The sequence below is a fragment of the Egretta garzetta genome, unplaced genomic scaffold (genome assembly GCF_000687185.1).
Source record: "Egretta garzetta isolate BGI_Z169 unplaced genomic scaffold, ASM68718v1 scaffold781, whole genome shotgun sequence".
Classification (NCBI taxonomy): domain Eukaryota; kingdom Metazoa; phylum Chordata; class Aves; order Pelecaniformes; family Ardeidae; genus Egretta; species Egretta garzetta.
Genome location: NW_009258579.1, coordinates 314,230 through 330,258, shown reverse-complemented (window position 1 = coordinate 330,258; position 16,029 = coordinate 314,230). Strand labels below are relative to the sequence as shown.

Below are 16,029 nucleotides of genomic sequence, written 5' to 3'. Positions count from 1 at the left end.
AAGTCAGCGTGATAATGGAATGCTCAACGTGCTAAATCATTGTTAATCAATCAACTATTAATACATAGACAGAACCTGATGAGCAGTTTTGCTAACTCTACAGCTACTCATAATAAATAATACTTGCTTGGATGTTCCAGAAGAAATTGCTAATTATAGGAAAGCAGCAAATATATTTATTCAAAATAATGAAGTTATGTAGTTTGGCAACATGCAATGATGAACATAAAATCCAAACTATGATGAGGTAATTGGTGGCTAAGCACTCACACACACAAACACACATATGAGAGAATGTTCCGCAAAAATAGATGCAAGACATGTTAGCATTTAACTGTGTCAAGTGTGAATGACAATTGTTTTTGAAACACTCTTAAAGCGTGTCAAAAAAAATTAGCTTGCAAAGCACCAGCCAATGTAGGAACACATTAAGCTAGATGTGATGGGTGTAGCATATTGTTAAAAGTATATATTTTAATAAAGTGGGAAGGAAATGAAGAGAGAGGAGAAGAGGAGGAGAAGGAGACAAAGAGAGGGGTTTGCCAACCTATAGTAGGCTGAGTGGTAATTGAAGAGTTTGATTCCGAACGTAACATTTTACTCCCGTGATGATGAACTAGAAAAAATGACACAGGACATGGGTCACATTAAAGAAAATCGTTAGCAGGAGAAGAAATCAAGTATAGCAGCTGCATATGCAAGAGACTCAGAGCACCAGGCCAAAAGACAGGACTCAGAGCAAAAGCTGTCTCTAAGTGCTCCGAGGTGAGTTCTCAAACATCTTCTAGGCAAAAAGGAAATAGTGGCTGGATAGACTCAGCTGCAGTCCCAAGTATACTTGTGTAACACTATTTATCTGCTGACATAAAGAAGTAATATAGGCTAGAATTATTTTATATAACTAGGTCCAGTACTTTTAAAGCTGTTTATTACAACAGTTCTTTGAGATGTGATTTATCTGAATGCATGAGAAGCCCTTGCTGGAAATGCAGATTTGCTGGGTGAAGTGCTTAAGGAAAAGCCTGAACCCGCACCAAGTGACATCAGCAACTACTTTGCATCAATGACTTCAACAAGACTAGGATTAGGTACCAAAATGCACAACATCCAATGTCTGGATGATTTCATACAGATCAGTATTCCTTTAGACCCACTGTGTTGACTTACTCATCTGCTCATGTATTTCCCATGAAAAAGGGACAAAGTACTATAGAAAACACTATAGAGGTACATAGAATACAAGGTTTATTAATGACGAGGGGATAAAGTTCCAAAGGACTCTTAATCTGAGGAATAAGGAATTCCAATAAATCCTGCTTAGATAGTTACTAAGTATCGCATCTTTCAGTGTTGACCCAAGTCTGCCTGCCAATAGGCCCGAGAAAAATGTTTGGGATACACCAGAACTAACCAAGTTGATCCTTCAATGAAGTCAGGTATCTTGAAGCACATTTCACTTTCCACTATCGTGCACTTTGGAGGAACAGGAGTAGAAAGCTATAAAGTAAGGATGGCTCTGCAGGCATGAATGACTTCCCTATAGTAGCAGGTGCAGAATCAGGTGCTAAATTTCAGTTAGACCTGTGGTCCAACACCAATAAATGTAACATTATTGTTACATTTCTGTAGTAAACAACATGTAATATGTTGGTAAGCAAAAGAACTATTTTTAATACTGCTGAAAAACTCAGATGTCATCGCTTTATGACATTATGTTAAGTAGTCTTACGCTTACCTTTTAAGGCCGTAGACAAAGGTTTCTAGGCCTTAGTGACACAGTGTCTGCCTTTACAGGGTTTTGTGGTAGCTTCTTTTTGGACTTAGCATGACAATTTGGACTTAGCATGACAATTTCTACAAATACAAGCTCTCCACCCTCCCAAGGTCTGTATCAAACTATTTAGAAACCTTGGTCCCAAAGTAAAAGCTGTGTGAGACAGCTGACACTGGAGTAAGGTCTACAGTACAGCTGATGTCTCTGTCTTCACTAGCTCGTTTGCCTCTCCTGAACTCCTCTGTGCTGTTCTTATGCTGTTACAATATTCATTATGATTCTGTAGAATTCCTGAGAGGTAAAAATGCTGTAAACTTAATGCTGCTAGTTAATAGGATATAATTACCTCGTTACTGAATGTCAGCTCACTCTGAACACAGTCATTATACTTTCTGCAATTTTACTACTCTGGCTATTGTTTGACTTGTATCTCTCCCATTCCCTTCACAAATGGCTTCTTTCCTATCTCCAGCTGTTCCTCCAAGAACGGTGCCAGACAGAGCTTACTTTCCCACCACAGAAGCAGACTTTCTGACATACTAAGATGTCATTGCACTGCTGTAAAACAATGCACTTGATACAATGCCCTGGAGGGCATGGTGATAGAGCGCTCTCTGCTCCCCCAGAGCACAAAGTCCTCCTGACCAGAGCATTTTCCACCTGCTTTGTACAAGGCTCTGCGAAGCGGTTCTGGGGAGGATGCCAATGAAAAGACAGTTACAAAGGCAGAGCTTGAAAGCCTCGGTGCAGCCACTGGCCTGAGAACTTTTTTTTTTTTTCTGGTGGTGTTACTCTTCGATTGAAATCATCTTATTTTGATTTATTGCCTGAAAATTTCTTTCTTGCTGAGAAGGTTTTGTTGGACATTTCTGCGTGCTGTTTCTGCCAAGTCATACAAGCAGCTTACATGCCATAAACTCTATCTGGGCTAAGTTCAATTCTTAATTACACCACTCTAACAGTGGAGGAACTGTGCAGAAGACACCACAGTTATTCTAGACACACATCAGTGCAAGTGAAGAGAATCTTAATCATGGGATTTAAAGTTTACAGGAACAGATCATTACGTGACATTTAGTGAGATGATGTTTACAGAACTGGCATTTTATACAATTCAATCTCCATCTTGAGACAACGAACAGTGACTGCATCCAAACAATTATCCGCATGTCGATTTTAACAGTGGTGTTACGTACCCCTGCAAGGATCATTTTTCACTAAGAACTCATCAAGTGCCATCCAGCCACCTCCGACACGAACCATGACTGTACTTCTTAGGATGCGAACAAGGCGCAGTTGTTGAGAGTCACCAAACTGCAATAAAAATCAAACAACAGTTTCAGGTTCTCAGTCATTCCAGATGCAGTTCAATGTTGACAGGTTAAAAATCAGACACTTTAAAAAGTTTATTTTGATATTTAATTATTAGTAAATGCTAAAAAATCATATTTATTTATGCAGATTATTAAAGCTGTTAAGATTTCAAATCAGATGCCGCTGCATTAATCCAAAGGAGATGGCAGGATGGTAAGAAAGAATCTCAGGTTTAATTTTATGCTCGATTCGCAAATGTCTGAGCTCATAAAGGAAGCAAAATTAGTAACACATTATTTAATTGGTTACGATCTGCATTTGTGCAAATTAATGAAGACGCATTTGCATTATTTCACTGTTAATATCTTAACGCAAACTCTCTTCTGCAACAGTCTAGATTTTAAGATGTCAGCTGAAAGGAAGGCAGCATCGCTTTAAATGATCAGTATGCGGGCTAGAAATGCAATTTGCACAGTTCTATCAATTGATTCATTTATAGGGATATTTTCAAATATAGCGTTGACACTGCTCACCTATAGCGAGGTGCATGTGGGGAAGGGAACATTAAAGAAGTAATGAATGATTGATAGCTATAATTCTTCTCCTTTGTTATAAACTGTTTGTCACTCCTCTGTCTACACATCAAGGCTCTTCACAATTCAGAGATGCACAAAAACCTGTTTCATACTAACTCTTGCACCAGCCCATTATTCCTTTGGGCTGATGGCCAGGCAGGCCTAATGTATATTTTGCTCTTGAAACCCGAATAACAAAATCTGTATGCAGTATCCCCGTTCAAATCTGGACACAGAGAACACGACCAAAATGTTGACCCCATGATCTCATGAAAACTAACCAGAAGAATTCAGTACTTTTTAGCTGATGCCACTAAAACATATTGGTATTGGATCATCAGGCCAAGTGTAGTGTTCTCACACGCAAACTTGCAGAGCACTCACTGAAACCAACGGGAGTCAAATACACCTCTTTGGGACAATGCTGGACCCTTGGAGAAGGCTGGCCATAGTTCAACTGCACCTGCTTGCTCCAGTGAGGGGACTGAAATGCTTTAAATGCAAACCACACAAACGTGCTCCCTACTTGTTAAATTACTTTAGTTTGATACTATTTAAGCCAAGAAGAGAGAATAAGTTTAAAGGAATATTACTTCTAGGAACCAAACAAAAGCAAAGCTTGCCACTTGATTCAGTAATAGTTTTTTTTTTGTTATAAATAAGAACATTCACATGAGCATTATTTGTAAGGGCTTTTTAATAATGCATTCAATATGTGCTGAACAAAGAACCATTATACATATGTAGATCAAAGTTAAAATAAGAAATGGCATCCAAATTGATGCAGTTTATTTTCATTGGCTTGTTTCTACAGAGAATTTTTTCTAGAGGTTCTAAAGATACTATCTTTTTTCTTTGTTTTTTCCCCATCACAGCTTAATTCTTCAGTTAGACCCCATCAGGCAACTATGCAGTTGCCTGTGCAGTATTCTTTGGAAATTGCCAACCTAGGCTGTGGTTAATTCAGACAGTGGGGCTCCTGGAAAATAACACAGGCATCTGTCTAGGCATTTTTCCTAATGGTAACTCAGTCCATTTCCTTCCTAAAACAGCCTGGATACCAACTTTCCTTGAACAGTATTTACTGATGTTTCAAATAATCAGAGGTAAAACCACTGGAATAAAAACGTAAAGGAAGCCTCGTTTAAGCTACGAAAAGGCCTGTTCTTGACAATAGCCATATAACACCACTGTCACTAGAGAAGCCCCAGCCAACTTGCTGTAGGTGGTTTTTACTATGATGCTGTTCTGCACCAGTAAAGAGTTAGATGCTCTCAAAAAATACTGTATTTTTCCCACATCTGAACGTACAGATGGCAGATAAGAGGATTAACATAACTTCAAATAGTCTTTTCAAATAGAGGCTTGTTCTATATGTGGAAAACATTTTAAATTATAACTTAGACATATTGCTTGAGGCATGTGGTAAGATTATCCACTGTTCTTTGTGCTATTTTCTATACTTCAACAGATTTTGCCAATAAATAGGAATGCAATTACATTTTCAACATCTCTAGATTTTAAATGGCTAATGCTGTTAACAGTAGCATCTCCAGAATGGATTATAGATATTATTGCCTTTATAAGAGCAAGAGTAAGATACTAATGGTATCTGGTACCTGGTTTGAGTAAAGTATTTCCATTCTTACCAGGCAAGCATGATTTAACAACTTAAGAAGCCGTGTATCAGTATATACCACAGGAGTCAGTGGGCACTGGTAAGTGTATCCTCCTTGTACCACTATACAGTGCCACTGCGGTATGACTCACTGATGACCCAACTGACAAAGAATACACAGCTCCGATACATTATAGACCTGCCTTAGCTCTTTGAAAACACTTTGGGAGAGGGTATAGTCTAAACTGGAACAGCGAATTTTATTTGCCTATTTCCAAAATATCTATTTAATGATTCATTGCATTAGTATATAAAATACCAACAATCAGCTAGGTTCTTAATCAGTCTGCTTGATTGCACAGGGATTATTTGTTTTTTTCCCAAAAATCAAAGTACTTTTCGCCTAATTTGCAATAAATAATTGATATGGCACTGGGATCTGTGTTTACTGTGATTAGCCTTTAATCTGATAGCCTAAAAAATACAACACATAATTTTGAAGCATTCCTTTATAAAACTGAAAACTGATAAAATAATAGTAAGAAATTGCAGTTGAAATGCTCAAGATTTTTGACTATGGGAATTGCTGCTGACCATTATCTGGTTCCTTTAAAAGTAATCTCCTTAATGAGGAAAATGGCCAAAGAAAGCAGGTGAGGGACTGAAGAGGAGGGATCCTGAGACAAGGAATGTTCCATAGCATTTAAAGAAATACCACAGCTGACCACAGCAATGAATTAGCTGAAGATGAAATGATGGCGAGAAGACTGACCATTGCAAGCTTAAATCACTATGCGTTAGAAAAAAAGGAAAAAAAAAGAAACAAAAGAAACTTCATAGCACATTCCACTGGTTTATACCTGATTTCCCAGGAAGAACTGATAAGAAATGAAAAATGGAAGAAAGACATGATTAGTTTACAGGAAATTCTCTACATGACTCTAGAACACATGCAAACTAACACATTAGACATTCTAAATAAAGTATCTACTTCAGAGACAAACAGGTAGCCAGCCATCCAGAGACTGAGTATTGGAAAATATTCAAGGCCTTTGTTTCCTTCCCATTGCTGTTTCTGTGGTCTTTTAAAATCATCTACAGGTATTTAGTAACCTCTATTAGCCAAATATTGCATATTTCATCTGAAATTGTTCTGGTTATTGAATCTAGGGGTAGCAGATCTTTCTCTACAACGTGATACTTATTTTTCTGTGATCTAAAATCATTCTGCAGATATCTAACACATCTTTTATACGTCTTCAGAAGGAACAGTGTGCTCCCATAAAATGACAAGGGTGGATAAAAGTGATTGAATACACTTTGGAAAAGATTTTTAAAGAACAACACAAAAGCACAGGAAAATATCACTGTTTTTATGAAACTAATAGAAAACCAGCTACAGTTTAAACACTTCGGGTATCCAGGCAAAAAGATTGGCTTTTAAGGAGCTGTTGTATGTATGTATGCACGTACGTATGTATGCATGTAGTTAGCTTTTAAAAATTCTCATACATTGGAAATAATTTCAGCAGTTTCAGTGAAAATAAAAGCAGCAGCGTTTTCCCACATTGTTAGCCTATATGTTCTAACAAGAAAAAAACCCATAAAATTTAGACAAGCTTAAAGTAAGAAAAGATATAATTGTCATACAAAATTCCTGTAAATTAATATGGCCTAATTCCTTGCATAATCATGTCATACGAAGACTCTTTAAGCTGAAAGAACTAAGAAGCTCCTTAGACTTACCCTGTACTTGTTATCCCCAATCTGTTCCACTTGAAACCGTTTTGCACATTTACATTTAGCAACCTGCCTTGTAACCTGCAAAAAACCACAACTGGACGATTATTTTACTGTTAAATATCACATTTCACATTTGTGTAACTGGCAAATGTCAAATTATAAAGGAATGAAAGTAAAATTAAGTTATTAAAGAACATGACCCCAGTAGAATAGAGTGCAATCTAAGAAAGTAGAGAACGTACCTCATCTTCAATCTTGTCAGCATCTGTGAGAGGCTTGTATGCATCCTTGTTTGGATGAAGAGCTGCTACAAATTCGTAATAATCAATGTATCCATCACCATCTCTATCAAAAATGTCTGCAACAGCACTCATTTCAAGTCGGCTTGTTGGGAATTCTGTAAAACAAAGGCAACAACAAAAGCTAAGTTTTTTGGCTTTTCAATCCCATTACAATGAAAGACTTTATCACAAATATTAAAAGGGTTTTAAGGCACTAGGTGACAGACAATGCTTATCAAAAAACCAAGGACACTCAAAAGAGCAAAAAAATCTTTCTGAAAAAACAATCTGGACCTCCAATGTTACCTAGATATTGGATGAAGATTAATATCATAGTGTGGCTTGAAAAGAGGCACAGAAGCGAGGGCACACATTAAACTGTAAGATATATGTATTATTTTTTAACATTTTGACCTTCAAAGTGCATAAAATACCACAGATTACCAAGATAAATTGTTAGTGAGGAAAGGTCAAGCGAGAATTTCACTGCTAATTAAATTTGGAATGCAAGGCCTTCCCAGTGCAGAAACATGCACGGTGTTTCGTGAAATCCTTCTTCAGATCAAGTTCACAGCGGCAGAATATAATTGACACAGGTATTTTCTATGAAGCAGTCAAAGAAAATTTCAAGTTGGTGAACAGGGATTAAATCATAAGTCTTTAGCAGTTATAACAAGTTGACACCAACTAAGTTAAAGGAGTAAGCTGTTTAACCTCTTGGTGGTATCAGGGTTTTTCATCAACTTCTGTCATCCACGCAAACTGCAGTGGGAACATAGGGACTATGTTACTGCATTTCCTAAAGCAGGGTGAAAATATATACACCACAATATTCTCCTGCTGAGTAACTTTAACATAAGATGCTAAAAGCAGCCCAATTCTCAATCTTCACTGCTCAAAGCAAAAGTCTCTGTGATCTGAAGATAAAGGATTATTTTAAGTAGTAGGCCCTTATCTGAGTCAGTTGCTAGAGGGAAATGTGATCACGCACAGACATAATAGGGAAGGCTTACGTTACCACCAACTGTGCATACCTAAGGAATACCAATCCATCAGGAGAGCTAGGAAAGTCCCTTCCTAGTCTGATTGCTTGACATTTTGATCCTCACTATACAGGTATATGAACATGGTCATGGTTCATGGAAAGACTAGTTTCAGAAATTACATGGTTTCCTCTATAACTGAAACTATTCCATGTAAGTTCTTTCATAAAAACAATATGATCATATGAACTGATTTTGAAAATTATCTATAGGTTTTATAAAGTACTTTACTGTAGTTTAAATTAATCATAATTAATGACTTCAAAAGTGAAATCTGTGACCACCTAACACAATAAACCGCATAGGGTACACTATATAGATGATAAGACTAGTTCCAAGTTCAACATTGTTATTTTAAAACTTACTTGAAGAAAGAATTCCATCAATAAATTCCTGCCTTGTTATCTTTCCATCCTGATCTTTATCAATCCTCCTAAAGAAGTCCATCACACGAGACTTCTTATGGTTCATCCATCGCATGTATTTTTTCCTCCAAATATCAAAATCAAAGTTGGCAAATTCTCTCAGCTTAGTAAAAGAAGAGAAATAACATTTTTTAGCTGAAATCAATCAGTCTAGAAAATCAATGAGATACCGTCTGCATTCTTTTGAATAACTGATTCTTTGAGGACCGATAGAAACATTTTAAACATCTTAACTCTCCTCACATTTAAAATGAGAATGACAGCTTTTATGTCATGTTATAGCATGTGTATCGCAGTGTTTTCAGTTAGCTGTATCATATAATATAATACAACAAATACAGAATTTGTTTACAGTTTTTACAGTATTGACAATTTTAACCAGGGTAAACAGAATTATGCAAAAAGCATGTATATTCTGTACAGTCTTTTTCTGACCTCTTCAAGTCTGTCCAAAGCATCATTAAGTTTTCTTCTTCTTTCCAAAGCCAGAAGCCAGACTTGCTGCCATTTGCTGACTAAAAGGTTGACCCGTGGATTCTTGGTTTCAATTTGTGCCTGGGCTGCTGATGGATATATGCCTGGTGTTGGGGAACGCTTTCCTGTTAAAACATGATAAAATGTGTAAGTCTCACCCAGCTCAAAAAAACCAAACATTCACATGAGGGGTACTTGACCTTCCTAAAACTACTCCTTCCTGTCCTAAATAATGAGCCCATGCCATGATATGATTCCACCTAGTGGATTTTTTTTGTTTGTTTTAACATTGCTGGGAAGGACCACATGGTGGTTTAAGTATCTTTTGTCTAGCCAGAAGCAGCTAGTAACAGCTGCACAGGTTAAATAAAATCTTGGCAGATCTCTCAAAAAGTTGCAAAGTAAACAACCTGATTTTAGAAGCAGGTTCCCTGTATGGGTAAGTATAAAATACAATGGGTAAGTATACCCAAAAATACAGAAAGCAATTTCCTCACCTGATGATTCACTCTCTAATTGGATCCATATGATTTCATAGACAGCAAGAGCAAATTTTTATCTCAACATCTTTATGGAAAAGAAGTTGTTTGCAGTTTCAGATAACAGTAGATTTGCAAAGACTCAGCACGTGCACACTCTTGAAGTTTAACAGCACATGCAAGGCTGCGCACTTTAAAAATAGGTATTCAAGTAGTATAGGACATGCCATGAGAAATTTTCTTACAATGAAAAATGAGAGATAATTAGAATAATCAGCTAAAAGAATTTCACCCTGTTTCACTAGAAGCTAATCAAACCTATTAGATTATTAGTAATCTATTATCTTTATAGATCGAGCAATGGTGTGTGTGACCTGCCCCAAAATACTTCATTACTTACTTCCTGCTCTCCCCTTATCAAGTACAGGAATATGAGATTGTACTGGAGTGGGTTCAAGTGCCTTTCTTTTGTAAGTCTTTGTAACTTTATCCACATCAGGTTGTTTTCTGGTCATTTCCTCCATGAATGTCTGCAATCAGATAGAGGTGGTTTTAATTAACAATACACAAAAGTGACCACAGGAATGAAAGCCACATACAATAGCAAAAGACCAAAGTTACAAGAATGGCACAGAAAGACTCTTACAATGCCAGCTTCATAGAAAAGACACAGATAAAGGTTTTGTAGGTAAGAGAAAATGGCAGTATAAGCTTTTAAGACCAGGTTAAAGGAAGCTAAATCTAAACAACAGTCTGTCAAACTCCTTTATTAACTGTGTATGGTGAGGTGATGTACAACAGAATTTTGACTCTGAGTACTCAGGTGTTCCTTGCTGTCCAGACTGCAGTTCACAGAAGTGAGACAGCTCTGATGTGTAAGCTGGGGTAAGCCTATGAGCATTCCCTGCACCAACAGCTCCCTCTGACACTTCATAAACCTATTTTTGAAATCCAATCAGTAAAGCCACACTGCAACACTAGTTCTAAGGCAGCAGCACTATCATATATTTCATGTGGGGTTGGTATTATTATTATCATCCTTGCTCCTATGGGGAGTTGTAGGTTGGCTTTTAGAACAATGAGGAACTGAATTTTTGTTTGGTTGGTTTTTACGTCTGTGTTGAATAAACTACAAGCACATTGTACACATACAAAACACACAACTGAGTATCTGAAAAGGGATTTGATTATTAGGAGAGAAAATAACTAAGGAGATTCACACTTGATTACGAGGCCTAGCTAAGACCATTTGTAAGCACCATTTGTGGAATGTGTGGATGTGCCACTTAACATGCCTTACCTGATGTTCAGCTATAAGTGCTTTAACTTCCTCAATCTCCTGGGGGATAACCTCTTTATCTTTTTCAGTAAGCGTAGTCTCTGCCCACTGCAACCAGGACAGCAAGGCTTCCAGCAATTCCTGGTTAGCAATAAGTCCAGCCAGAGCTCCTGCCAGTCTCTGTTGATGTTGTTTAGCCCATGCTAAGACCTTGATAAAAGAACCAATGCATGAGTACGTGCATATCTGAAATTCTTTTCAAATGTATTAAAAATTGCACTGCTAACTGTAAACCCAGAGCTTCCTCACAGGCCTACTGATTTTTGATTATCAAAGGTGCTAGATGTAGTGGCTGATCACTAAAGGTGGTAGGTAATTAGAATTCCCTATTCAACAACACATTTTTTTCCAGAGATATTCAGGCTTAGCTGCCGGTAAGTGCAGTAAATAGCACATTCAGGCAACATATTAAGAACTTTATCAAACAATATGCATATCTTAAGTGAATCATGCAGGATTTGGTGTTTGCATCTTCTTCCTGGGCACTCCTGAAGCCATACTTTGCTAACACCAGTTTTTTTGTTTTTCTTTGAACTTAATATACACAGAAAATACCACCTTAGCAGCTGAGAGTGTGGTACACCTCCTGAGATCTGCTTGTAGCCAATTAAACAATTTGGAAATCTTCTAGATTAGGAATATGTTGGACTGAAATCGTCCTTAATGCAATTAGAAAATGCTTCAAGTTTACCCTGTATTTTCTTTCCTTTGTAACTTTTAAATTTCTCCCTAGAAACATATTGGCTTTCTTCACATGGGAAGTGTCAGCAGTATCTCCTTTAATACATACAAACAAAGAAGCTCCACCATCTGCTTTAGTTCTTAAAGCCCTGTAAGTTTTAAAATAAAACCTAGGGAAGCATGGTATTCACATCCATCACTGCGGGTATTTTAGATGTTTAGTTCTCAACAGCTGGATCATTTCCTCCCAGTGTAACTACCATGGTAGTTGTCAGCTATGTTCCAATCAAAGATGGACTGTTGCAATGAAGACGGCTTGACATATACTGACCTCTTCAAACCTGGCTCTGATGATTGTTATCCAGTGCTTAATGGTGGTGATGGAGTCTGGGTGGCAGATAGCTAGGATAGCTTCTCCCATACCTGTTGCTTTATTCAGTTCTGCCTTTTTCTCTTCCAGTTTCTTCATAAATTCCTAAACCAGAAGAACAATCTCAATTAGATGTTGACAAAATTTGTAAGAGAAATCTGAGTGCACAGTCTGGAAGGTTACAAGCCTCTCGATCGCTCAGACAGATTCCACTTGCAAGAGGAAAGTTTAATTTCTTTGAGAAAAGCTAAAAATCTTTAAAAGCCTATTCCACATAAAGTACTAAATGAAGCTCTAAATTACCCCACCCTGCCACTCCTTAAAAGCCCACCATACTGTAAATGCTTGAAAGACACATGCCCTTGTTAAAAAAAGAAGGAAAATCACAGCATTTTAGAAGAGCTGTAAATCAACTATACAACAGTTAGAAACATTATTGGCAACATTTCAGATGACTTGGTTTGTCTGTCAGTTACAGTAATTCTTCATAATAAACTACTAAGCTCCTAGCAGAGGCTGGAAATGTCCAACTATAATTACATGCTCAGACAAGATGATAGAGGACTTCAGGAGCAGCTATACCAAACTAACAAAAACATGAAAACTCAGCAGCTGATGGGGAGAGACACAGGAAGAACAGGGACAGAGACTGCTAATTAAACAGCTCTTTTCAGAGGCACTGCCATGTGGGGGAAATCTCGCAGGAGCAAAAGGATGTTTACAGCTTTACACATCCAAGCTCATAGCCACTGATGTTCCTAGGGAGTCCGGCAGAGGAAGGGGTGGCAGGGTCAGAACTGGGTGCAGGGCAGGAAACAACAAAAAAAACTGAAGGACTTTTCCCATCCTTTCTATAGTTTGCATTTCTTTTTTTTTTTTTTTTTTTAAATTATTATTACCACAATGGTTTTACTATTCTGCCTATTTTGTTATGTCTAAAAGCTGTGCAAGTCTGTGTGTCTTTGTGAGCACCCTTAACTGGAACTGCCAACATGTCTTAGTGCCCAGTAGAATTTTTTCTTATATTTTAACATCTTTCATTGGGCTACAAAATGGAACCATGTCTCTGAAAGTTTAACTCTTCCTCTCTCAATCCACAAAGGGCTATTTTGGATTCCAGAAATTAAAGATTAGCCAGGTCAGATCCTAGAAAATGCAAAATCACGAAACATTGTAAAAACAGAGTCTACGATGACTCACAATGACATTATCTTGTGAAATGTAAATATGTAAGATACTAAATATGAAGATACTATGAAATAAAAGTGTAAAAGAAACAATCTCTTCTATCTTGTTCTAAAAGCCTGGAATAAGTAGGCTGTATATCTAAAGAGACTCATTACTAACTGATTTTGACTTAAGCTTAAATTAATGTCAGAGTTTAAGACCCAATCACAATAGTAGTCTTTCCCTCATAAAAATGCATGAGTTCTTACCAAAATAAGCCAGGGCCAGGAGGAAAACACACAACACTATTTTCCCTGCACAACTGTACTACAAGAATATCTCAGAATCTAAGTCTATGACATACTACATACAGTGTATTAAGCTTTCCCTCAGTAAAGGATACTAATTGTATTGAACTCTCTGGCAGTCCCGTGACACAGACACATTTACAAGAGAGAAGACGGGATGCTTCTCATTAACTAATGCAGTGCATTAATCTATAACACTGTTCAGTCCCTAGAGAGCATGGCAAGCGACAGAAACTTCTCTGCCTGAGACAGTAGAATTCGTTAAATCATGTGCAACATTCAAGAAAAGAGAATCAGTAATGGGCATAAAGATGGATAAAACATTGTCCTGAAGAAACCTTCCAACATGTAGCTGGATACAAATGCATTAAAACTATTTTACAAGAATCACAGTGATAAAAAAGATGCATTTCATATTTATGTAAATAATGTCATAGTTGTACATTTTTTTATATTAATACTGCAGCATTATAATACAGACATGGTGTTTAAAACTAGTATCATATATTACATTTTCCCTTGTTTTCTTTTTTTTTTCTTCTTGAAAGCTAATGTTATATGCTTAAGAGGAGAAACCACTCATTCAAGGAAGATTTTGCTGTATGTGCCTACTGAGTGGTAAAGCAGCAATGCCACAACCTTTCTTAGCTTGACAATTTCTGTATTTCTATTATTAGGCCTTTAAGAAGAAAATGTGGTTGGGAGAGTATCTTCTAAAGCCTACTAAAAAAATGGAAGTACAGTACGGCCACATCTAACACTGAAGTTGGTTGTGTTGTGATAGTGATTACTCTCCCCTGCTGGACAGGGCTTCTCAGAGACAAACCTTGCTTTGGTTTGAGGTTCCGAGTTATGCTTCAGCTTTAGCAGCAGGATTTTGAGGTTTTGTACAGAAATATTTTGTTAATCAATCTACACTTAGAGGAAGAAATTTTTCTACATTGTAGAAGAAGATTTTTGTCTAATGATTTCAGTAGACCTAAGATTTCATTCAGTTGAAGACAACCAAAAAGTTAAATAAAAGGGAACTGATGAATCATATGTAGAGGAAAGGCAGCTAAAAGACAAATTTCATTGCATTGGAGACAGCAGGTTGCTACTGCCAACATTCGTCAGCATATGCTGATGCATACATTCATTTGCACGCAGTTTCCAGGGCCCTAAATTAAATGAAAGCTTCTTCAAAACGTTGCAGTCTGAGTACCTTGAAAACTCCTTCGTTAAGAACCACTAGATAGTCATACTCTGCACACACTCCTCTGCGTAATAATAGTCCCAAGCTCAATTTAAACAGGACGCTTTTCCACTCTCCATTTCCTAAGTTTTGCTTTCTTCAGAGCAATGATGAACAAATCCATTACTCTTATAATTTGTTCTATAACACTGTGAGCACTACGTTCTTGGTACTATTAGTACTGTGTTTACAAGAAGAATTTTGTCTGGGCTTAAATGTGCATATTTGTAGCCTCCTGTTTGGAGAGTGAATATACAACCTCTATGCTCCTTACTTAGCCATTTTCCCATGTCATTACTGCAAAGTTAGTTTGATGGTCTATAATCTAGTATCTGCAGTACCTATGGCACTGCAATATTTCAGTACCTAATGCATGTGAAGTATGACAGCACGCTGTTTCACCATGACAGAAGGTTAATGGGTGATAACATCATTCTGCTGACATTTACAAACGACCTTGAAAGAAAAGTATATGCTGTTTTGCTCAATGGTGCTAAGAAGACACTTATACTTTTGCTATTGTAGCAGTCTGTATTATAATTGTCAGGTAGTATGTATTCCACAGAGGGGTTTGCAACTGTCTCCAAACATTTACAGCAACTTTCTAAAGACCCATTATTTTCTTAGTAAGCCCAGATGACTCAGACAACAGCCCAACACCAGTATGGGCACCGAAGTGTGAACTCCATTATATTTCTAGCTTTTCTACAGGAACAGTTGCAAAACCACTGGATGCTGGACATGACTATACGGCATAGACCTTGCCTCCTTTCCTTTATTCTACCCTCTAACGGACTGATTAGAATGAAGAGGGCCCTCTTCATTATCTTGCTTACCCTGTGCTGGTCTATCAGCGTACGCAAGGCCTCTTCATCATCTGGAAGAACCCCATGGAAACGAAGAGCCTGCTCCGCCTCTGCCAGCCACTCCAAAAGGACATGGACAACAGAGTGGAATTCTTCTGCCTGTTAGAAGACAAGAAGTCACGGTCACTCATAAGGGGATCTGACAGACACACTGCAGCTTACACAAGGAGAATGAGCCCACATTTGGAGTCATTAATCATGAAGCAGTACTGGCACATTAATTTTCCATTAAAAAGTCAATGATATACAGTACTACTTTTTCATAACTGTAAAAATATCTCATGCTTCCCAAAAAATTATAGGAAGCCTAAAAGCCTGTTCATGCTTTTAGCCATCTG

General features: G+C 37.4%; 1 protein-coding gene across 1 annotated transcript in view; it reads right to left on the bottom strand.

Annotated features, from left to right (window-relative positions):
• Window positions 1–16,029, bottom strand: part of LOC104134416 (dystonin) — a 111,172-nt gene that overhangs the window by 6,269 nt on the left and 88,874 nt on the right. Inside the window, exons 51-60 of the mRNA XM_035903398.1 lie at window positions 15,662–15,790; window positions 12,078–12,221; window positions 11,027–11,215; window positions 10,127–10,256; window positions 9,209–9,372; window positions 8,714–8,876; window positions 7,267–7,421; window positions 7,028–7,102; window positions 6,142–6,159; window positions 2,971–3,088 (exon numbers count right to left, since the gene is read on the bottom strand). Coding sequence (XP_035759291.1) covers window positions 2,971–3,088; window positions 6,142–6,159; window positions 7,028–7,102; window positions 7,267–7,421; window positions 8,714–8,876; window positions 9,209–9,372; window positions 10,127–10,256; window positions 11,027–11,215; window positions 12,078–12,221; window positions 15,662–15,790 — 1,285 coding nt within the window. The remainder of the gene's footprint in view (window positions 1–2,970; window positions 3,089–6,141; window positions 6,160–7,027; window positions 7,103–7,266; window positions 7,422–8,713; window positions 8,877–9,208; window positions 9,373–10,126; window positions 10,257–11,026; window positions 11,216–12,077; window positions 12,222–15,661; window positions 15,791–16,029) is intronic.